Source organism: Merops nubicus, unplaced genomic scaffold, assembly GCF_000691845.1.
Source record: "Merops nubicus isolate BGI_N331 unplaced genomic scaffold, ASM69184v1 scaffold3769, whole genome shotgun sequence".
Lineage (NCBI taxonomy): Eukaryota > Metazoa > Chordata > Aves > Coraciiformes > Meropidae > Merops > Merops nubicus.
In genome coordinates this window covers 39453-63119 of record NW_008631523.1, presented here as the reverse complement: position 1 = coordinate 63119, position 23667 = coordinate 39453, and the positions used below count along the sequence as shown (strand labels likewise).

Here is a 23667-nt window from a genome sequence, read left to right as displayed (position 1 = left end):
AGCCAGCCCTGTCACTCACACACCTCGGACCACAGACAACTTGTCCAACTTCACTGCTCTTTCAGAGAAGACACTAGTGTCAGCAAGGGTATGGTTCCCTCTGCATTGTCAAGAGGCAATTGCTTGTCAGGATGGCAGACATAGCCACTGGAAAAGCCTGTATTTCTCTCAGGTTAGCCTCCCTTCCCTCAGTCACCAAGAAAAAAGAAATAGCCCATTATTTTAGTATGTGTAATGTTAAGAGTAATCTGAGCATGAGGGATGAAATAGATTATTCTTCCTCTAGAGAACAAATAGCTTGAATGAAAAGTGATGGGAGCCCTGTCTTAGCTGGTCTGGAGGAAGCAAGCCCGAGCACAAGCTGTGTCAGGGAATGAAAAGCAGTAGTATCTCCAGGGGCTCTGGAGACACAGGCTCACATCCAGATGCACTTCCCAGAGCACCTGTAAGCACTGAATCCTAGTGACTCAGCTGAATTCTGCCTGGAATTAAAAAGATAAGAGTCTCACAAAACTCTTAACTCACATCACAATTGATGCTCACCTTATTGTACAAAGAGTTGCGACTGTAAGGGCTATAAGGATTCTCATGAACATCACACGCTTTGGAAGACAAATGACTGAAAGGTCCAGAGTATAGACGGTCAGTGAGGGACACAGACAGAGGATGCAGAGGGGACGAAGCTCTGGACAGGAAACAAAGTGCTTGTCTTCCTCCTTTTTTATATTTCTTAGAGTTTGATGATTAGAAAAGATACTCTACCTTCATGCCAATACAATTTCTCTACACTAAGCACTTTCATCATCATGAAAGTACACACAAAAACCTGCCGTTAATGTCCCTTTAAATCAGTTACACTTCATCGGGGGTTCAGTCAATCTCCCTCCTGCAGCTCAGCTGATGCTCAAGTGAGAGAAAAAAAAAAAGCCCCAAAGGATCTTGTGCTAGGATAAAATGACCATGGTTTAGGACACTCAGACTTTCTTTTGTATCTCTCAGACAATCTGAAAACAGATTGTCTTACCTATGTACTAGCAGCAACACTTCCAGGCTTTTTAACAAGATTCCAACAAGCCTATTCAGCCACTTAAAGGTTAAAACAATAAAGATACATAAACAATATATTTAACTACTGCAAGTTATTAGTTAATAGTGTTTCTGGTTTTTAAAAAAAAAAAAAAACAAAAGAGTATGTGATTTTTGCACCTAAACAATAAAATACTTTTTTAAAAAAAAAAAAAAATCATTTTGAAAAGATTTAAAGTAGAGTCAAGGAGCCAGGTTTGGCACAAACCTTGTGCTTAGGTTTTGTCAAGGTCGTGGACACAATATATCCCTAATTCTCAGCCATTTTTCTGTCTGAGTCTAGAACAGAAAGTCCCTTGTGTGTTGTGCCTTTGAGCTCAAGACCCAGAAAATTTGTGATGAGAGCTGTGACTAGTTCCATCAGAACGTCACCTGGGGAGGATGTTGTTAGCAATTAGGTATTAGAAAGAAAGGAAAAGAAAATTCAGAGTGGCAGGGAACCGAAATATAAGAGATTAACCTCCCAGCAGGAGTGGGAAATTCTCAAAAAAAACCCGAGGCAAAGTCAATAACAGTATGAGCAGTTTTGCCCTCAGCCACAGTAGATGCCTGCTAGGTTCTTGTTTGAGGACAAATGGACCAGCATCAGCTCTTCTTCAAAAAGAAGAAAGCCAAGCTGCCAGTCTCCTAGATTTAATCCACAGCTCTCATATCCCATGAAAGAAGTCAATTTACCTGATTTTAGCATCATATTGGTGGGAACATCTCCCACTCTTCGAACGCCAGTCAGAAATGCCAACTACCGAAAGCGAGTAAGACAGAGAATGAGGGTCCTTATAGGTTAACAACCCCGTGGTTAGAATCAACCACAGCAGTTTTCAAGCTGGGCACTGAGCCCAGTTCCACAGGCAGTGCTTCAGCCCCCTTACAGGCACTAAAACCCCTCAGGAGATGCTGTAAGATTGTGAACATCCTCATGTGGGCATCCAAGTCTTCTCCACTCACAAGGGATTTTTATTAGCACCATAAACCTACTCTGAGAGGCAAGATCTGAAACCATGACCACTAATTGTTGCATGAGACCACCACTAGAACCATATATTCACTTCTCACATAAACAAAGCCAGTTTCTATTAAGTAAATGGATCCATCTCAATATAACTTTAAGTGCTTCCTTTTTCAGAACATAGATGTCTTAACAGAGATCTCCCAAAGTAACAAGCATTTTACAGCAACCTGCAGTATTTCTTAGGTTAGGATGAAAATACCAATTTGTCAATACTTTGTATCATATGGCATTGTTCTTTTAAATAATGGAAGCAAAACTGGTCATATTCATTGTAAAATGAACTTTTCCATCTGTGAAAGTCAGTACACTATTTATTTCATTTTAAGACATATGACATATAAAATAATTTACTTTTAACAGTCACATTTGGTTATTTGTTTTTCACAATTAGCTTCAAATTTCAGAAAGCTTCAAACTACGGCAATAACCCTAGACTTGTATTTGCCTGAAAATACAAAATTTGGTGATTTCATCATTCCTTCATGAGCAAAACTATAGACAGCAGAATCAGTGTCCAGCACTGATGAAAGGGAGCTGTAAGCTGCTCCTGCCTTTGCAGAAAGACCCCACTGAGGTGGCCTAGACCAGAAGTTCTCTAGCAGCCATTTAAGGTCAGCTCTCCTGCTCTTTCATCCCAGGTGGATGGCAGAACAGTGCCCTAGCATCAGAAAGTTTTCAGTAAATTAAAGCACTAAAAATTCACTGTGAACTCACCTGTAGTGTCTGAAGTCAAATATTCACTGTTGACTTCAAAAGTTGAGAGACAAATTGTAAATCATAATTTGTGTTTATTTTGTATTAATTTTTTTTTATATTTTACAGAATCTTTACAAGCTATAGAAAACCACAGAAGGAGAAACCTTCTGATGACATCTATATGTGTTGCTGGAATAATACTAACACAAGAATGGAAAAAAACTAAAATGAAAACTTTTTAAAAATTCAGTTATAAAAGGAAGAAGAGAAGACTGTCATCGCCAAAGTATGTGACTAGAGGCATAATAGTAAGAGAAATTCAATTAATAAGATCATTTGTTCACATTGTGTCTGACAAGAGGACTATTGGCTTCATTTTACCACCCTCCAGATGGAAGAATATGAACATACTGGATAGGTCAATAATAAGCTCCTAAAAGATTATATATCACTTAAGGTTTAATTTGCAGTGAGGTACATAAACACAAATGGACAAGAAAAGGCTGATAGAACCATTTATCTGGGGCTGCTCTGGGATGATGCTTCATACAGGTCAGCGAAGTTAAAGGTGTGTTTTTGCCAAGTGTTCCCATGGTTTTGTGCAGAGGTCTATGGGAGAAGACAGCACTTTCTATGCCCCATGGGCTGCCTGTTAAAGTCCCTCATCTAGCAGAAGACCTGTCCCCTCAAGCTGTGGAGGGTCATGAATACAGACTTGAGAGAACTATACACTGAGGAGTGACATGGAAACTCACTGGGGCTACTCTGCAGTCTCCTTTGGAGAGAAAATAGTGAACCTTGCCCAGTCCTTCCTGTCCTCATTTCTCTTTAGAGAGGATTGAGGTCTGGACCCTCAAATGGAGGAAGCGCTTTCTGGCAGATCTGATGCAGGCACCTGCTTGACAGGGGAGCACAGGAATTCTACTTTCTTTTGTACAGTGTTTCCTACAGACATCATAAAAACATGCAGAGGTTTAGATCATGAAAAGAGAAATGTCCCTGTAGAAAGCCAAGCTGTCCATCTCTAGCCAGTAGACTCACCTCCAGGAGCCAGATGCCCCTCAGAGAATCATCTAACTTGGGGGGGAAAAGAAAATACTAGAAAAAAATAAGGATCTAAGATTATTCCATCGTCTTCAAGGAAACTAGCTGAGGCTAGGAATTCCTTCAGAATGAGTTACTCACCTGCTCAGTATCTTGATCACTGATTTCTTCAAGGTACTTTTTAAAAGGATTGGGTTGATAGGGCTCCTCCTTTTGCTGTGCACTCTTTCCTTTCACCAGCACGGGACGAATGACACCAGGTTTCGTCTTGACACACAGCACACCCAGGAGAAAAGAAATGGAAGAAAAAGAAAATCCTTTACAGAATATTTGTAAGGCAAGTCAATTCCACTGTGGCTGTACTGACTAGATTTTTAAGAAAATTCTTAGTAACATATTTCACCACCAAAATTATTCAAGTGTCATCCTGTCTGGCCTACTTTTAATACAAAAATTAGGAACAAAAATGGTAAGAGCTGGTTTTGTGTACAGAACCTCACCACTGACATCTGTTTATCACCGACAAAAATAGATGCTGGGCTGTCAGACTAAGGGCTTTGATGGCTGGTTTTGCTCACTGTTCAGCTGCATCTCGATAAGCTGATCAGGACATGTTTTATGCACAGCCACACATCTACTTTCACACTGCAAATTCCTTTCTGGGTTCCTCAAAACAGTAACTGTGAAACATGGAACATGGAAAGGCAACATGTGATGCTAGCAACTTATAATATATTAGGGGAAACTTATAATATATTAGTATATTAGGGGAAAGTCTTTCTGGGATATAATACCAGTGACTGCATGTCGAATTTTGACAGTATCTTTAAGAGTTTACCTGGAAAAGTACAATTTTAGATAATTTAATCAACATGGATGTGTGATACCCTTCATTTCAGATGAATCAGATTAATCAAGAAGAAAATCCTTGGGTTGTTGCTAGCCAACCAGAAAATTTACTAGTTACTTGTCAATTTAGTACATCTGTGATTTTCAAAATTTTTACAGCAAAGTCTGATATGACAGATTGTGGCATAAAGTCTAAATGGAAGCTAGGGATTAATTTTAAAATGGACAACTTCTCTGGCAAACAAAGAAAGAAAAAAGTATACGTTCTCATGGGCACTACTGGAGAGAGTCCAGCGGAGAGCTATGAGGATGATTAAGGGACTGGAACATCTCTCTTAGGAGGAAAGGCTGAGAGACCTGGGGCTGTTTAGCCTGGAGAAGAGAAGGCTGAGAGAGGGATCGTATCCATGCTTATAAATATCTGAAGGGTGGGTGTCAAGAAGATGGGGCTGGTCTCTTTGTAACGGTGCTCAGTGATAGGATGAAGGGCAATAAGCACAAGCTGGAACACGGGAAGTTCCAACTCAACATCAGAAACAACATTCTTTACTTTGAGGGTGACAATGCCCTGGAAGAGGCTCCCCAGAGAGGTTGTGGAGTCTCCTTCTCTGGACACTTTCAAAACCCACCTGGATCTGCTCCTGTGCAACTTGCCCTAGGTGACCCTGCTTTGGCAGGGAGGGTTGGACCAGGTGATCTCCTGAGGTCCCTTCCAATCCCTATCATTCTGTGATTCTGCGTGATTCTGTAAGTTTAAAATGATGCAGATTGCTGGATGTATCATGTAAACTGAGCAATAAATCACCTTAAAATAAGATCTGCAAGCACCCAGCAAGAACAGAACAAGAGAGATAGCAATTGGAAGGGAGCTTGCTGGAGGCAGGAGATGTCCCTGTGCTTCTGCCTCTGCCTCTGCCCTGGGAAACACAGGCCCATGCCCAGGGGCAGAGGCAAAGCCAGCAAAGGTGAAAAAGAAGAACAATACACCTGGGCAGAGCAAGGTCTAGGTAGCAAAATATTTTCTTTTAGCATTGTGTTTTTTGTTCCCTCTCCTTTCCAGAGGTTGGGACCCTTTCATCCGCATCATCAGATAGGAGGAAACGTATTCAGCTGAAAGTAAAAAATCAGCCATGAGGAGATATTAATTTTTAGAAGGTTAATAACTGCCAAGCTGCATTCAAAACTTTTTCATTAAGAAGGTCAATTTAGTGAAAGATGAGGTTCTCATTTAATGAATTTATAGTCCGTAGTTCATGACTACTTCTTTGTACGATTAACTATAAAATACTTCTTTTTCCTTCCTAAGATTTCTGAGAAGGTTTGTGTAAGTGAGTGAAACTTGGCTTTCAACAGAAAGGTAAATATAAAAATTAAAAAAAAGCTACAGTTGTTATCAAGTCATCATTATGCAGAAAAAGGACCTGTGGCCTTCTAGCACTCCTCCACACTATGTAACCATGCAATTAAAAATCCATTGAGTTACCTGAAAACATCAAGGATAAGCTACTCTCCTTACATAAGAAACCTCTTCCAAAAGCATGCCGTAGAAATGCTTTTAGGGAAGCATTTTCTAAACAACATCATGTGTTCAAGTGCTGACTGAGTCATATGTTTATGTCTGACTCTGCTACCAGAGTGGCAGATATCAGCCAGCAACCAGAATTCAGAATACTTTATTAGGTCCCTGATAAGAGGGACAGGGCGCTTCTCAATGGGCAGTGTAGATTGGGCCACTCTTCTTCAGTTACAGGAGGTATTTTAGTTGTATGAAAAGCTCTGCATGATTTTTGCTGTATGAGCTTTGCATGGTATTTGCCTAAAAAGTCAGAAGACTGGATTTCTCATCAGCAGGTGTATTGGCATGTTTACCTCCAACACTTTCCTCTGTTTTGACACTGGCTGTCCCTGAGATCTTGTTTAAAGTGGTAGGGTCCCCGTTGCAACTCCATTCTTCTCAGCAGAGGCCTGAAATCCTCTGAGTCTTATGTTTCTCCTACTCCAGTCACTGTCACTTCCCCTTATCCAGAGTATTCAGGGATCCCCAAAGTATGTAGTGCCAGACCCTTCTTTGATAGCTGGCAATGACAGAAGTCACTCTTTGTGTCACTACACAGGCATCAAGTCATTCTGGATACCTGAAAACCTTTCTTGTAAACAACAAAGTTGCCTCTTAGTGTTTGACAAGGAATTGGCTTTTTAATATGTTTGGGATGCAGTGCTGTTTTGAAGCAGCCTGCTCCTCAGACAACCAGACAAATGATTAACACAAATATAGCATGATCAGATAAAAATAAATAACAAAACAGGATAGCTAGCCTTGTGATAAAAGTTAGCTGTCCTCTTTCTTTCCTTTCTGCTCCAAGTTCCTTAGACCTGACAAACAGCAAGCACCAAGTCTTATCTGGTTCCCTGCATAGCCTTTACATCCAGCTTTTCTGTACAAATAGACATCTGAAGTCTTTGAAGCTTTCTGCTTCAAATGGGATAATGGTTCAAAGGATTTCCTCTTCCTCCAGCTAAACTGTAAATCATTCACTTCAATCCTAGGAACTGATGTGAAAATCCTAGGAAGGGAGTATAATTATCTTTTCCATCTCCCTGTTGAAGCAGCAGCAGCTATTGCACCAGAGGACAGAGAACACGGACAGTGGCTTGTTTGAAATTCAAGTTGTCTTTATTTTCGTTCATGTTGAAATATTTGTATTTCAAGAGGCAGCCGAATTGTCAACAAGATGTTTGATACTATACTGCATTATGATTTCCACTGACTCTGTGATGAACTAAGTCAAAACCAAAATCAATGGATTTAGTTCTTTTCCATTCTACTCACAGTACAGGGATGAGTCTTCTCCTCAACAGCCAGAGAAAAGGGACAGACTCAAAGTAAGAGTAGTGTGAAGGAGCAACACACCTCTGCTGCTGTTCTGGGACCAGCAGAGGAGCAATTTTGCAAGTCTAGAAGCAGAAAAGGGGGATTTGCTCAGGTGCTGCTCACTGCCCAGGCTGTTGCAAGGGAGGGATGGAAGGGAGGGGGATGAGTGCAAGCCCTTAACACAGACACTGTTCTCTGCTTCCCTCTCTGCTTTCTTCCCTTCTTTAGGAAATTCTTTTAACACATTTAATTTCCCTTCACTCACTTTTTCCTTTGGTTTGTCACAAATCTCCTTTATTTCCTGCTTTGTGGTGTGATGGCTCTGTATGGACCACTCAGTATAACGGACACACTTCACTTCAGCAGTGCCTGCAGTCTGGTGCTTGAGAAGATATGGATATGGACCCTTGTCTGCTGCCTTCTAGAGGGCATTTGTTAATGCTCGAAGGCCATGGAATTGTTTTAGGTGGACAGATGCACCCATGACCCCTGATTTCATATGGGACCTGATAACTGTGTCATTCTGACATGAAGTGAGTCTTAAAAGATGCTGAATTTAGTATTATTTTACTTTAAAGCAATTCTGCCATAATTCTTGAAGTATCATATTCTCAACCATGTTTTAATTAATTTCATGGAGCTTTGGGCTCAACAGCTTTAAACATAGGAAATACAGGAACCTCAGTAATACATGTGCTTTAAAATTAATTAATTAGAGAAAAAATACTTCAAGATGACAATTCACATCCAAAATAACCCAGAAAAAAAAAAAAAAGCCATAGAAATATGTCTAGTTATTAACTGAAACACTCCAGCCTTAACTCCTGGGCCAGATCATGAGGATTGTTGTTTATTTTTTTCTAATGTTTTTTTTCCTTCAGATGCTTGAACTCATCTTCCATCCAGCATTGAGTCCCTACAACTCTTATCCACAGTTCTTTCCATGCAAGAAATTACCCTGCCTTCCTTCTGTTACTACCATTTAGACTTGTTCACAAAGTACAGACATACCACTCTATTTTCTCTAAATAAATGACTCGTCTCCTACTGGTTTTGTACATTAATCCATTTTGATAAATCCTTCCATTGCACACTCAAAAATCACGAGTGACTGTTGCAGCATTAAAATATTTGAACACAAAAAAAGAACCTAGGAGAATGGTATCAAGCTATGCAAGACTAGTACCAAGTATATTTTCTCTTCTTTGCTTAATATATAAAGACAAATAAAAAGAATCATAGTTAAAGATAACAGCAACCCTGTGTTTAATGTGCTTTATATTGTGTTTGGTGTGCTGGGTATGGCTTTGCACTTTGCTATCATGAGTCATTCATAGTCATGTTTTACAAGAGTAGAACATCTGTTGATGAGAGTCACAGTGGCATGCCCAGTGCTTTATCTGTCCATTGGATTCAAGTCACATAGTTGAGAGGTATAGACCGAACATTTCTGGTCACCATAAATAACTGGGCCCTGGTATACCTAGTCAGAGACCCCACAAGAGGAAAAGTAATTAGCTAAATCATAAATCCTGAAAAATTCCTAAGCTGAAACGTTACTACCAAAGAATCATTCATGAACAGAAATCACAGTGTGCTTAGAGACAGCATTGCTCTCCAAATCAAAAAATATGCAGAATTCCTCTACAGTGATCACAATTTAAAACAAGTGAAATAAAACATATAAATAATTTAAATGTATTTTAAGAAAAAAAAATCAAAGGAGTTTCCAAAAGCATGAGATGATTATAAGTGATCAAAATACTGCTTAAGACTAGCATTTCAGAGAAGATATGCATCAACTTATAAGACTTTAAGAGATTAATCAATATGGAGATGTTCAAAAAGTGCAAAGTGAAAAAAGGAGCATGGAGGAAAAGACTCTAAAGACAGAAAGTTTTATTCAAACACAGTCTAGAGGAAAAAAAAAAAAAGGAAAAAAATCTAGCCCATAAAATAAAAGTGTCATATATTAGGCCAAGAAAGACTTTGAGAAAAGAACTTGCTAAATTTTCTCTACAGCTAAAAGTCTGTGGGAACAGTAGATATAATCAAGACAATTAAGCATGAAGAAGAGGAGATCAAGGCTGAAAATTAATTCCTCACTTCAGCTTTTCTCACAGGAAGACTTAGAAAGTTCTTACACTGTCTCGAGTACAGCATCAAGAAGACAGATTGGAGAACTAATCTATAAAACAAGCAAATAAAGTGCAAGGAATAAATAAAGTTGTAAAGCAATTCCAGTGTGAAATTTGCACACCATGAATTGTGGCATTTAAGTTACTCCTTCAGACATAGTAAGCACCAGAAGAATGAGAAGTGACAACTATGGGGCAGCCTTCACTATAGAACCCTGAAGGGGATCAGGAAACATAAATCACTACATGTGACATTTCAAGCTGTCCAAAGTAGTAGGAACAAATTATACTAAAGGATAAAATTAGTATACATTTGGTTAAATAATAGGGAAAGGTTTTTGAAAGGGTACTCATGTCTGATAAATATTTTACTGGTATTTTGACGAGTCAGTGATGCGAGAAAGCTGGTTTATATGGGAGACATAGGATATGTTTAAATCAGCAATATGAGAATATTTCAGCACCTAGGAACACACATTAGATGAAATCAAGTGAGAATCAACAAACCATCTTATATGAGGCTCAGCATTTGTGTTTGGTTTTTTTTTTTTCCCCCACTGTGTCCCTGAATACATGACTAGGGATAACAAAATGAGGCTGCATTAGAGATTATAAAGTTCAGTGGATATGTAGTCATGCTGCATGTGGACTTCCAAAGGCTTTGGTGTAGGTCTTTCAACCAGGTATACTGAGGAAATGAAACTGCTATGGAGCAAAAGAGAATATTTCCTGTGGACCAGTTAAAAGATGGGAAGGAAAAGGTTGGAATAAAATGTTCAGATTTCACAGTGGAGGGACAGTACAAGTAGAGTTCCTTAGAGACACGCTCTGGAATCTGGGCTTTGAATTATGAATGTAGATTGGCTAGTAAAGAGTAGCTAGTAAGGTGCCAAATTTTGATGATAATACTGAGTCATTCGGGGAATTAAAAACAAAATATCAGTGCAAAGAGTTGCAGAGAGATCTTATGATTCTGACTGAATGAACAGCAAAAAGTCAAGTGAAACACCTAAGTTCAACATTAATATATTTCACAGTGGAAAACTAAACTGCATCCTAAACTTACACACACAGCATTGAACTAGTTAGCTCAGAAACTAGTTAGCTCTTACACTCAGAAAATATAACTTGGGTTTATTATAAACAGTTCCATGCAAACATCGGCTTACTGCTCACTACAAATAGGATTAACTAAATAAATTACTAGGAATTGTTAAGAAAGGAATAGAAATAACAGCAAAGAACCTTGTCACATCAACATGTAACTAGGAATCACTGCATTCAGAGCTAGACAAGAACAGTTCATGGTTTTAATTTACTAATAAAAAAAAAAAAAAAAAAAAAACCAAGGGAAAGAAAAAAGAAAAATATCAAGAAAAGGGCTACAAAAACCATCGAAGATATTGGACAGTATCCATACTTCTCAAAGAGTGACTAAGCAATTTTGACTTTTCTGTATGAAAAATTGATGACAGATATGTTATTATGGTTGATATCTAGATGATCATAAATAATTAATAATCTAGAAAGTGAAGAAAGAATAATTCTTTACTACTCCAGTACAAGAACTGAGGTCAAATAGTAGGATTAAAACAAAGAAAACAAAGAAATAAAGTATTACTTCAGAAAATGCGTAGTTAAAAAGTAAACCCTATTGCTACAGAATGTTGTAGAGACCAAAGTATAACAAGATTCATAAAGTAACTGAAAAAAAAATCATTTAAAAAGTGGTCAAAGACTATTCAACAGAAGAAATTTATTCAGGAAGTCCCTAAAATTCCATTAGCCGAAATACAAGGGAGAAAATTTCTCATCCACGTATCATTTTCTTCCCTAAGAATTCATTAGTGGTCACTGCCACATGGACAGTTTCCATGACCTCTCCTCTAACTCTTCTCCAGAAAGCTTGGCTCCAACAGGACTAAATTTTGATCAGAGCTAAAATGAACATCTGATACATTATCTCTCTTTCTTTGTTTGATTTTACCCTTGCTTTTCCCTAGTTAAGCTATCTTTGATTTAAATCAGTGACTAAGAAGAAAACAGATGCCATAATGTTGTTGCATATAAACAAAATCGCAGAAGCTGATTTAAAGAGTTCAAGAATCAGCAGCAGACTCCATAGTTGTCATACAGCTCAAGATTCAGCAAGACTTGCTAGTTTATCATTTGGTTCATGGGTTTACAAGTAGTGTCAGGATTAAAGTTACTTAAAATAGGCGTGTATTCAGAATAGAAGAAAGCAAAGAAGCTCTGTAGAAGCAATGCAGCTTTTTAGGATGTTGACTGCAGCTTCTTTCAAAGGACTAAGAAAGTAAATAATAATTATTTCTGATTTGGTTCTTGTGCAAATTTTAAAACAGCATATCACAGCTGTGCAATACATACCAGCTGGCTCTCTGTTACCACAGGTGCCGATTTGTAAAGGTTGGCCTGCGAAAAAGGTAAATATATATAGTTTTACATACAGTATCTTAGCAGTTGAAATTATAATAGAAGAAAAATCCATGGACAGCAGTATGCTTAGGTACAGAAGCTTTTGTCACTGATGCAGTGGCATGTAATTAGTAAGAGAAGTCATAATATTGCAACTTCCAGTTTATTTCTAGGTATAATCAAATATGGATGACTGTTATTAAAATTTTAGAGATAATTTTTTTTTCAAGTGCAACAAAATTTCACTTTTTCATCTCAGTCTGATCTTGAAAAGTATATCCTGGTATTTCTGAGCCTGCCATTGTCTGTTATTTTGAAGTATCAATGTTATTAACATAACCAATTGTATTGGAAGCTGAGTCAAACCTTCTAATCCTTTTGATGTTACATTATGAAATCCAGAATGATATCACTAAAGCATTAATTTTTTTTCTGAATATACATTGAACAGAAGTCCTATTTTCCATATCAAGGGTAATGTGATGAATGCAAAGTATTGTGTGTGTATGTGAAATAGCCATGTGCCACATGCTTACTTGCCCACACAGTGGTGAGATTCAGAATTTCTGGTGCATTGATCCCTCCAATCAACCCCTTCAAGCTCTGCAGGAGTTCCACTGAATAACACAGTGCCCTCCTTTGGTATAGATGTGATTTGGAGGCCTTAAGACTCTAAAATGTGAATATTCTTCAGTATGGTATATAAAAAAAAAGTACTAGATACAATGGTTAGATCTTATAGTTGTAGTAGAAAAGTCAGTTACAGCCTGTGCCCTCAGCAGAAGGACCATGACAGCTGGATTTTTACCAACTCTACCATGTTTCTCTCACTGTTCCTAGCAGAAAAGCTATTCCAATGAGTTTGGAAAGGGAAGAACACTCTTTTCCTTTTTTCACCATGTGACAAATACCTTGCAGAAATTTGGCCACAGAACTCTGGGTGTGGTCTTCCCAGTGCTAAACAGAGATATTTACTCATTCCCTAGACCTGTTGGCTCTACTCCTGCATTGGTGGTGAGAATAGCATCAGCACAAGTCATGGTGGAGGACTATGCTCCTCACTAAGAGCACTCACTTCTCTAAACACAGCCACTGGTGGAGGAAACCTTCTCACCCACACATGGACAGCTGTGATTTAGCATTAAATTTACAAGTACTTCTTGTGCTCTTGACAGAATAAATTATGGGTTTTACTAGTGGCTATTTATATACTAGGGACTCTCATACCATTAACCAAGTGTAACGGCCAATCTCATTGTGAGCTTAAAGACATCAAAGCACTTCAGAATGGTCTACAGATACTAGCAGGCTGGAATTAAATTCTCTCACTTCAGTGGTGCAAATTAAGAGTAAATCTCATTTCAAAGGGGTTGCCTGGAATACACATATAAGCACAGCAGATCACAGGTCTGCTAAAGAAGAGGACTACCTATTTCTGCACATTTGTGTGCATTTTTCGCTGCTTCATGTTCTCTCATTTTTTATTTTAAAAAAATCATGACATACACAGGGAAAGTTTTAAGAAGAAAAAAAATATCAATATTATGCAAAGGAATTATTCCACTTAATCAAGAGAAAATACTTTTTAAATAATTGTATGTAGGCTAAGTGACAAAATTTGCTAGAATTTGAAACTAAAGTTAAGAAAGCTTTTATTTGTGACAGTAATTGTATGGAAGAACTATGGCTAAGTATACATATTAGGGCACTCAATAGCCATAAAATTAATTTATTCAGAGATGATTATATTATTACATTATTATAAATAGGTAGTATCAACCCTAAAGTCAACAGAGATGCACTGTTATGTGTGTGTATATATATATATGTATATATATTTATCTTTATTCCCTCTTCCCTCTGTTTTCCCACCCTTCTTCCCCAGGTCCATCTTAACACCTTATGTGCAATGGAACCACTTCAAATTGGCATCTTCAGTTCTGTTATCAAACTCATATCATGTCAGACTCCCAGAATTATGAGGTTGACTAAAAAGATATTAGTTTAAACATTAAAGGCATTCTTTGTTTCTTTCATATGCCACTTGGTTTTGAACCTTCATGGTGCACTTTAGCTGTGTTTTTAGACTTTTAACGATGATTGTAAGAACTGTAATTTTTTCTAGTAAAGTTTTTGTGAGGAGCAGGGAGTTGGACTCAATGAACCTTATGGGTCTGTTCCAACTTGAGATATTCTATGATTCTATTTTAAAATGGTGAATTGGATCATATCAAAGACCACACATTTTAAAAAGTTGTTAAATGACAGCTATAATATTTAGTTGTCAGCTGGTATAATCTGCTGTAACTTCACTGAAGTCAAACATCTTCCCATACTTTCTAAACACTCCCTAGCTCTTTGTAAAATCATTTACATTCTTAAAAGGTTCTGAGCTACATGTGAACACAAAAAGTAATTAAGGCCAAGGCAAATCTATGACATTTTAATTGTCAAATGGCAGTCTATTAAAACATATTTGTATAGTCTACTAGTCCATATAACAAACTGAAGTATTTAATAATATGTGCATACATATACATTTGTGTGTGTGTTTATAAAGAGCATTTCAGCATGATGACAGATTTTCTTATCCCTGAGTCAAAAACAAATTAAAGATTTTCTTTCTAAACAAAAGGGATCTCAAAGCATCGTTTTGATAAACATCTCAAAATCACTGATCGTTAATACAAAAAATTAAGAAAATTATATTGCTAAATTACTATTTTAATTCTTTGCAGTAAAATGAATTCAGTTGCAGAAACTAAAAGCTTACTTCAAAAAGAAAAAAAAGGTTGGTGAAAAAAAGCATGGCTGAAAATCCTTACTCCAAGGTAGCTCACATGAGACACCACAGACCTCCTAGGTAAATTCACAATTTGGTATTATGATAACAAGTGTCTGTACAATAGTCAGTTCCTGATTTCTGCTGGAGACACTGTTAGATTGACTCTAAGTAGGCACCTTGTTTCAAAATAGACAACTTATACCTACTAAGAAGAAATGTTGGCTCCTGGAATAGGTCTCCTCTAGTGAACAAAAGTTAGCACATACAGAGGCTCAAGAATAGGTCTTTTCCAGTTAATGGTTAACACTCTCCCTTGCATGATTTGGTCCACACCAACTATCCCCTCTTCCAGGCAGGTGTCCATCATGGTCTGCACGGTAACATGGAGCATGCCACTCTCAGTGAGCTGAGGGAATGAGGCCACCCAGAGTCTTGTGTGGGGTGGAAGGCTCACTTTGAGTGGAGAGAAGTGGAGGAGGAGGAAAAAAGAACTACGTGGAAAACCACCCCAGTGTGCCCTTGCCCTAAGGGACAGAGGAAAAGCCAACACCTGGTGTAGTAGCTGGGAGAGAAATAACCTTTGTATGTCCTAGCCAGGAAGCAGAGCGAGAGAGGAGGGAAGAGCTGTGATGTATGGGGGCTGTTAAGGATGCCTGGCCTAACCTTCAGGAGGTTCTGTTACAGAGTGCAGCAACGGCAGAATCCAGGAGAGCCTGGACCCACCAAGTTCAGTCACCACAGCACAGCCTGGAGACCACAGTCTGTTTTCTGACACAGAAAAAATTCAACATGTTTGTACAATTTATAGGAAGAGTTAGCCTACCAATAAAGATCTGCATTATTCCCAAACATATTTTTTGAATATTGATTTGGTTTATTTATCTAGAAAGTTCTACTAGAGACTGAGAAGGAAGAGTTTGTAAGGGTGATTCTCTATGCCAACAGAGAAAATCTAGCTGCATTCCCTGGCATATAAATTGGATGTCTGAACTGATGGTATATGTCTGCCACAGTTTTCGCTCAGTCAAGCACTGTGCTGGCATAAAACTGGGAGGCCTCTGTTGCTTTGCCAACACTACTTTGATCTGAGGTTCAACAGATAATTCATCTCATGATTAATAGTAATCAGAAATTTCTCACCACAAGACTAGATGAGTTATAAGTAAAATATGGAACCTGCAGTAACTATATAAGTGAGAATGAAAATCCTAATTAGGCTTAATGTTTCAGTAATTGGACTGGTGACTCAACACAGAGATTTTCTTCATATGTCAGAATGTGTGTATATGTGACAAAATAGCTCCTATTCTTCTAAGGCTGAATCGTGGGTTTTCAGACAGCTGTATATCTTGGAAGGAAAAGTATGGGTCAATTTCAAATTCTGATGAATAGGAATAACCAAAGGACTTCTACCAAAACAAGTCCACCACAGGGCAAGCAGACTCCAAACAAATAAACTCTTCAGCGCTCTTAAAAGTGTTTGCCAAATAGCTCAGCTCTTGCCCAACACTCAAAGCAAACAACAACAAAGAGTATGAATAAATTAATTTTAGTATCATATTCACACAGGTAAAATTATCAATAGACACTGCACTGAGAGGATTCCAGTCATGATGGATTTACAGCAGTGGGAAGACATCTCAGGCCTCAGTTTCCAGTGCTCTAACACACTTGCTTCTTTGTACTAGAGACAACACCTCGTGTCACAAGCTGTGACTACTATGTGCAGACTCATTTAGCATCAGTGTAAGATTAGACCAATGATATATTTCCACATGCAAAACATGGAGTAATTGTAAAAGTACTTACATATCTTGTTTCACGTCCAGCGGCTCTCTGCAGTGTTGTTGACACCTTATACAAAATAGTTGTATGAGGAGCAAAGAGTTACTCTAACAGAGAGATTTTCATCATTGTGATAAGTTATTTAATTGCTCAAATTCAAGAAAACTTAGTTTGCTATAAAGATTAATTAGATACATGAAAATAAGCCATATCAAAGTCTTGCTTGAGATGCTTATTGTAGAAAATACTGTATTTCATTTCTACTGCTCAAAAGCATTGACCCCACTCCATTCAAGCTAGCCTTTTAATTATCTTTGATAACTCCCATAATAAAATGTTTATTAGTAAACAGACACAGGTGCAGTGGCCCCAGGAAATTTAAGTTATATTTGCACACAAAACAACCTGAAATGTCATCTTTCCACATTCTCATCTGCAAGAACTTGCCTTCCTCTGACTAACCCATTCTATTTCTAAGGCATTTACTTATAATATATACTCCTTTTTCTTTCGTGTCAATGGATCTCTTTTCCCCTCTGCTTAAGCACTTTGCATTCTAATTCTGAGGTCCTCACACTATCTAGCTTGGCCCCTATTCCGCATCCTGCTAAACCCACTTTTTGCCCCCTTTATTCATTTTCATGACTACTAACAGATTTCATCCACTTGGTCAAGGTTCAGTTCACATTTGCTTAAGGAAGTAGGTTTTGGATGCTATTGCTCAAAAGTCCAACTTAGTAGTAGAATTTTAACCACTTTGGATATAGTGTAAGCATTCAAAAACATTTCTTCAATACAAGTCTTTGTTTGCTTTACATCTACCTGGAAAGAGAATTTGGGCTTATTCTCCTACCTTGCCACCATCCGACTCCATACTCATCTGCAGGAAACTTGGAGAAGATTCGCATCGGCGCTGAAAAATCATTTTCAACAGAGAACAGACTTAGTAACAACAGGATTAAAAATAAAAGGAAGATAAAAAGCCAGTCCCCCAGACTGATGGATTACCATAGTCAATGGATCCTGCAAGACTTGGTCAATGACAGCACACAGCTCTTCTGTTTGTTGTCTGAGCTGGGCAGGGGAGCACATCTGAAAAATGAGGACATATCACTCAGTTCACTTTTGCTTTTCATTTGCAAATAGAGATTGCAAAGAGATATAACAGCATTACCTCTGAATGGGTGTCCAAAGCAGTGCCTTCAGTCACACTAGCAGTCTCGGCTGGCTCTTCTAATGCCTGTGATTCAAAAGATTTTGGTGTGATATTGACTACTAAATCAGAAAAACCAAGAAAACATACACTTTTTGCCATACTGTGTTTCCAGATGTAGCGCTTTTCATTTCACCATGGAGAGATGGAAAAAGGATAAATTACAGGTCTAGTAAGGTTCTTCTGGTTACCAACTTATGATTTGTAACTGGAGAGGAGATGTTGCAGAGAAGGAGAGAGCTAGGTGAATTGTCTCTACTTTAGAGATCAGAAATTACCAGTTTAAATTGCTTTCTCCTTCAACAGCTCCACCCTCCTTTGCAATGAATGTAAGGAGGTGTCAGGGGCTGCCCGCTGTGCACCATCAGAGGAGAGTACTGGCTGCAAGCATGCAGACAAAGCAGGGCTCCAAGCACACAGGGGGCCCTTTCCTCCAGTAGTCATTTTCTTTAAAAAGAGGATGGTGATTCTATATTGTGACAAAAAAACTGCTAGATGTTTTTTGATTTTAGCCGAAAATCAGAATTGTCAGTGTGAAATACATACTATACATACGTGATACCACACTAAAACACAGCAGGTCTAAGCTGATATGAAATCGCTCCAAAATGAAACACAAGATTCTTGTATTTGGATATACCTCCTGCTTTCCTAAGCCTGTACTTAGGGTAGGTTTGAGAACAATGGCAGTCTGCTTGCTGATCCCTTCACTTATCAGGTGACTAACAAAACACCCTCAAAAGCCAAACTCCAATGCTCAGTTCCCTTTTCATCTTCATCCAGAGTCTGCAAGGCACACTCTCTGCCATCACCCACTTTTGCTTTGAAGTGATTTTCAAATAGACTCCATGCTGAGATTAAAAATTACTCTGGAAGCCTGCTGATGCATGGAGCTGGACTACAGGGGAGAGCCCTGCAGAGTTTGTGGAATTCTTGGTTACACGTTATTTTTTTTCTGAAGTTTCATTTCACTATTTATTTGGGGAAAAATATTATAATAAGCAAATAAAAAAGAGCATTCCTATAAAACACTTTTTCATGCATGTGGGATTTTGTGAGAATGGAGTGGTCCCAGTGAGGTGGGGATGAGGGTTGCCAGTCACAAAAGACTATGTGGAGCTGGAAACAAATGGCAGAATATTAAGAGAAAACAAACAAACAAACAAGCAAACAAACATATACTGAAGTAATTATACCTGAGTTTAATTTTGCTGAGTACAATGTTTTCTTCTCTCCCTCCCCAGTCAATGGAAGCATACATGTATGTATACAGAAATGAAAGGTTAAGGATAATTAATATTGATACCGTCTAGATATGATCCTGCACACAGGCACCTTTATGGAACTCCATGTCTTCTACGGTAGTACGGTAAGAAAAGATGAGGAATTATTTATTTCCAAACACATTTCTTCCCTCCTCTCCAGCTCTAGACAAACCTGTTGGCCTCAAAGTAGTTGCAGTTCAAAAGGAAAAGAAGTGAAAGAATAATTTTTGACATACAGAAAGAAGTGTGATCTTATCCCGACACAGAAGATGACAAGATAAATTGTTATTCTCATTTCTGATATCTCATCACTATTATGCTTCTAAACTCTTAGATCAACAATCCTGTAGAAGAGGGCTCAGCACTATGTTTGAGTACTATGTCTCTAGTTCAGCTTCAGTTGAAATTACAACCTCCCGGTAAACATAAAATGAAGTGATAAAATGAAGTAGAAGAGTCACTCCAGTACCCATTAGGGACAGGACTGGCTAAATAGCCTGTTGTTAGAGAGGTGTTTAGTCTGGATGTGAGTTAGGAAAAACAACACATTTTAAACAGTCATGGGTGTGGAAATTGCTAAGCTTCTCAAAAGCTCCAAGAAATCAGTGGGGCAATGGACATAATAAAGTAATTGTTAAGAAAAAATACATGTTTCTGCTTCATATTCATTTCATAAGAGCAGTGGGAGAAGGTGAAAAAAATCAAGGATAAATGACAACTAACCAGAAGATGCTGAAGAATCTTTCTAAAGGAACTACACTTGCATCCACAAGTCTCTGTTCAGGCCAAGACTGGATAATTTAAGCACCAAACATCCACCAGCTTCAGTAGAAACTGGGTACCCAAAAATCTTTGCATTTTGGATCCTTCATTGACTAAAGAACTGAGGTGAGCACAGCACCACAGCCGATGTACTCCACAGTACATGGCCCCTGAGATACAGCCATCGTGCAAGAGCCATGTTAGAGAAAAATGCAGTGTGCTTCTCTCTTTTTGAATCTTTGAGGAAGGAAAATTTTAATCTTCAAAGTGGTCAGTCTAATTTCTAATTATTTTTTTTTCCTATTTGAACAGGCCAAGTCCTCCAAAGAAAGAGAAGAAACAAAGAGAACTGGATTTTAGGCATTTGTATGACTTCTACAAAGGAAAAAGATTCCATCTGTTGTTAGCTTTTCAAAATACAACTCTTTTTCTTTTGTGTCCAGCAGTGCCCTCTTTTTTTTTTTTTTTCCACCTTTTAGAGAAAAGTGTTAGATTAAAAAAAAAGTATTAATTACTGGGGAACTCATAACTGGAATTATAGTGCAATAATGTTATGATCAATTTAAAGCATTAGTGCTAACAGCAGTACTGTTGACAAGCATTTCATCAATATCAAAAGTGGAACATACCTATTTAGTCATTCAAATTTTTTTTTATTTATGTATGAAAAACAATATTTGGACCAAAATTTGAAAGAAGAGTACAATTTAGAGAACAACAATGCAATTGTGACCAAATTTAAGTGTTTGAATATCCGTTGCTGAACCACTAATTTTTTCCTTGCAAAGGGCAATTTTGGGAGTGTGATGCATAAACACCATTGACGTCAGTGATGACTACAATCCTTCCCTCCCCTTTGCCCCAAGCTATTTGGTTGTTAAAGCTGTATCAGAGCTGAAAGGATACTGGTAAGTGATCAAAACAGAAACTCCAATATTTTGTTAGAAGAATGAAAGCGCTTGGCAACATATAGAAAATACAGAACACTGTTTTATCCTCCAATGAACTACATCAATAGCAGGATAAAAAACAAATGTTCTAACCTGAATCTGACATAACTTCATTCTTACTGTATTGTGAAACCTGTGAGCTAAAGGAAAGCCAAGAAGTTTCCTCTCTTATCTTTTTTCACTCTATGACTGCAAAAATTATTTCCTTTCTTTCTTACTACTGAGTATTCATCGCTAGCCTTGAGAAGCATTTTGACATGAACATGTAATCTAGGTGCAAGAAATTCACCTAGGAAGTGCACACCAGAAGTATCTGGGGAAAACTAAAGTATTTGTTTATCAAAATATTCTCAACAAAGTGTTGTCAGAAATTCTTTCCAGGTCCAGAAAGGTCTTGGCATGCTTGATAATAGGCGATTGTCCAGCAGTCAGGTCTACTACCTGAGAGTGGGAAAAATTGGCTTCCAAGTTCCTGCTGTATGATTTCAAGGCAAGAACTTAAAGCTGGGTCTCCAATGTAACAGATCACTGTCATACTTTCGCAAACAATCAATCAAACAAAAGCCACCCACCCTTTTTTCCTTATGCATACGGAAGAATTGTTTTTTTCCTGTTTTCATCCACAAGGAGAATACACTGCACGGCTGGCAGTCTGCTGTATAGGCAATGGGATGAAATTACTAGGCCTTTGGAGTTTCACTAGAATTGCAACATCATATGGAAAGACTTTTAGGCTCTTCTGAAGTTAGTCAAATTGCATCATGACAAGAGAAAATGTGAAGAACAGTAATAGACAAAATCAATAACCTAAAATATTTATCGTTTAAGGCAGAAGATTTTTTTCTACATTTACTTAAAATTGAAATTATTGCTCTCTCTACTTGTAATTAGTTGATAAATATAGTGCTTTCATTTGCACCTCTTCCACCCATAGTCCGTTACACCTAGTGCTTTTCAGAAGACTTGCTAAGTGTGGCATAAACCTTGGCTGTGAAGCAGGTGTGCTTCATGGTACACCACATCTATCCTGGTTTCACCACAGTTCAGACTGGGGGAAGCCTGAGCAGAACATTTGCTGTGCCCTCTCCCCACCAAGACTGTACATACAGATTTTCTTCCCAACAAAATGGTGCCCAGATAAGAGAAGCTCACTTCAGCATGCAGAGGGCATGTGTATCTGGACAAACACAGCAAAGCCAGATTCTCCTCATAGACCTGCTGTATACCACAGACCACTGAAGATGTTTTTGGTGTGTAATTTCAAGGCATCCAGCAGTTTTAAGGTTAAATCTCAAATATGACATAATTCTGAAGATGAAGTTGGATCTGGTCTAAGAGGCTGTCTACTTAAAGTTAAGAATTTTTCTGTAGCTACCTGAAACAAACTCTTCATCACTATCTATTTTGACTGAAAGACATTTTTTTATATATTTGACAAATACAACCTCTAAATAATAGATGCATTACTTTTTTAATATTATCTGATTTGGAATGGAATTTTGAATGAAACCATGTCACATCTATATAGAAGCTGTACGAGACTGAGTGGCAGTAGACTTCCTGACTCAAATTAATAGGGGCAGAAGGAACCACAATGATCACCTCGTCTGACTTTTTCTTTAAACCACAGAGCTGCCTGGAATTACTATATGAAGTGCCAGAAATGCATCCTGTCTTCAATTTTTGAATTTCCATGATAAAGAGCCCATTTCAGTCTAAGGAAATCTTTTCTAATGGCTAGTTATTTAAATATTTCTGTTAAACTTCTGCCTTTTACGTACATTAAACTTGTCAAGCTTCCTCTTCTAGCCAGTGTATCCTGTCATCTGCTGGGCAGAAGAGTTCAGTGTCACAGTCTGTGGACCTGCCTCATTGCTATGAACCTGTGTGGCTGTGATTGCACACAGGCACTGTGGAGCTGTGCCTTTGATGGTGAGGACACTGTCCTGACAGACTTGCTGTCACATTGGCTCCTAGTTCACCTTCCCTGGAGAGTAGCCCACTCTTGCTGCTCCCTGATAGAGCCTGTCCACACCAGGGATAAAACCATTAACAACAGGTTTCTGCTTTTCTGGCTTGGAAGACAGCCCAGTCTTCCAAGAGATATCCTAGACTGGGCTTTTCCAGAGCAGAGTGAGGGTAATGGGAGAAACATCAGGTTCATACAAACTCAGACTGCTGGAAAGCATGCCAGTTACGAGATTTGATGAGATTAAGCCACTTCTGGGATTGCCAAAGTGTATACATATCTAGTTAATAAGCCTTTTATTTTCCGTTAATGAGTACAGATTTGAACAACTTGCTTTGAGTAAGAGTACTCAAGAATAACAGTACATAAGAATATGTTCTAGAAAAGCCATCAAGATGATGATAGTCTAATGGCTTCATAAGAAGAAGCTGAAAAATGCTGGTAAAATTAAAACATCTACACACGTATGAAAGGAAAAAATCAGCTTGAGAAAGTTAGATAGAAGATTAATTTAGAGGCAGACAAAGCATTGTACCTTACATGACATACCAATATCAGGTTTCTGTAATGGGACCTAGTTAATACTGCACATGAATTGTCATTAGAATCACCTACATCACAGTTCTGACTAGCCTTATTTCTCATGACCACCCAAATTAACTAATGTAATTATTCACAGAGTGGAAAAAGTTGACTTCTGAATGTGCATTTCCAGTTCAATTGCATAGCAAAATGCTTTCTTAGCACTTTAGGCAGAGGATATATTCCTATTCATGCATTCAGCTCAGTAATATCTGTGCCTTGTAGG

At 38.1% G+C, this 23667-nt stretch overlaps 1 protein-coding gene across 1 annotated transcript in view; it reads right to left on the bottom strand.

Annotated features, from left to right (window-relative positions):
- Positions 1–543: 543 nt before the first annotated feature.
- Positions 544–23667, bottom strand: part of MLIP (muscular LMNA-interacting protein) — a gene marked incomplete at its 3' end in the record, with an annotated part of 43089 nt that continues 19965 nt past the window's right edge. The window contains exons 5-13 of the mRNA XM_008947577.1: positions 17875–17940; positions 17709–17792; positions 17554–17613; positions 16725–16769; positions 12083–12127; positions 3973–4102; positions 2810–2842; positions 1762–1825; positions 544–685 (exon numbers count right to left, since the gene is read on the bottom strand). Of these exons, the coding sequence (XP_008945825.1) occupies positions 544–685; positions 1762–1825; positions 2810–2842; positions 3973–4102; positions 12083–12127; positions 16725–16769; positions 17554–17613; positions 17709–17792; positions 17875–17940 (669 nt within the window). The remainder of the gene's footprint in view (positions 686–1761; positions 1826–2809; positions 2843–3972; positions 4103–12082; positions 12128–16724; positions 16770–17553; positions 17614–17708; positions 17793–17874; positions 17941–23667) is intronic.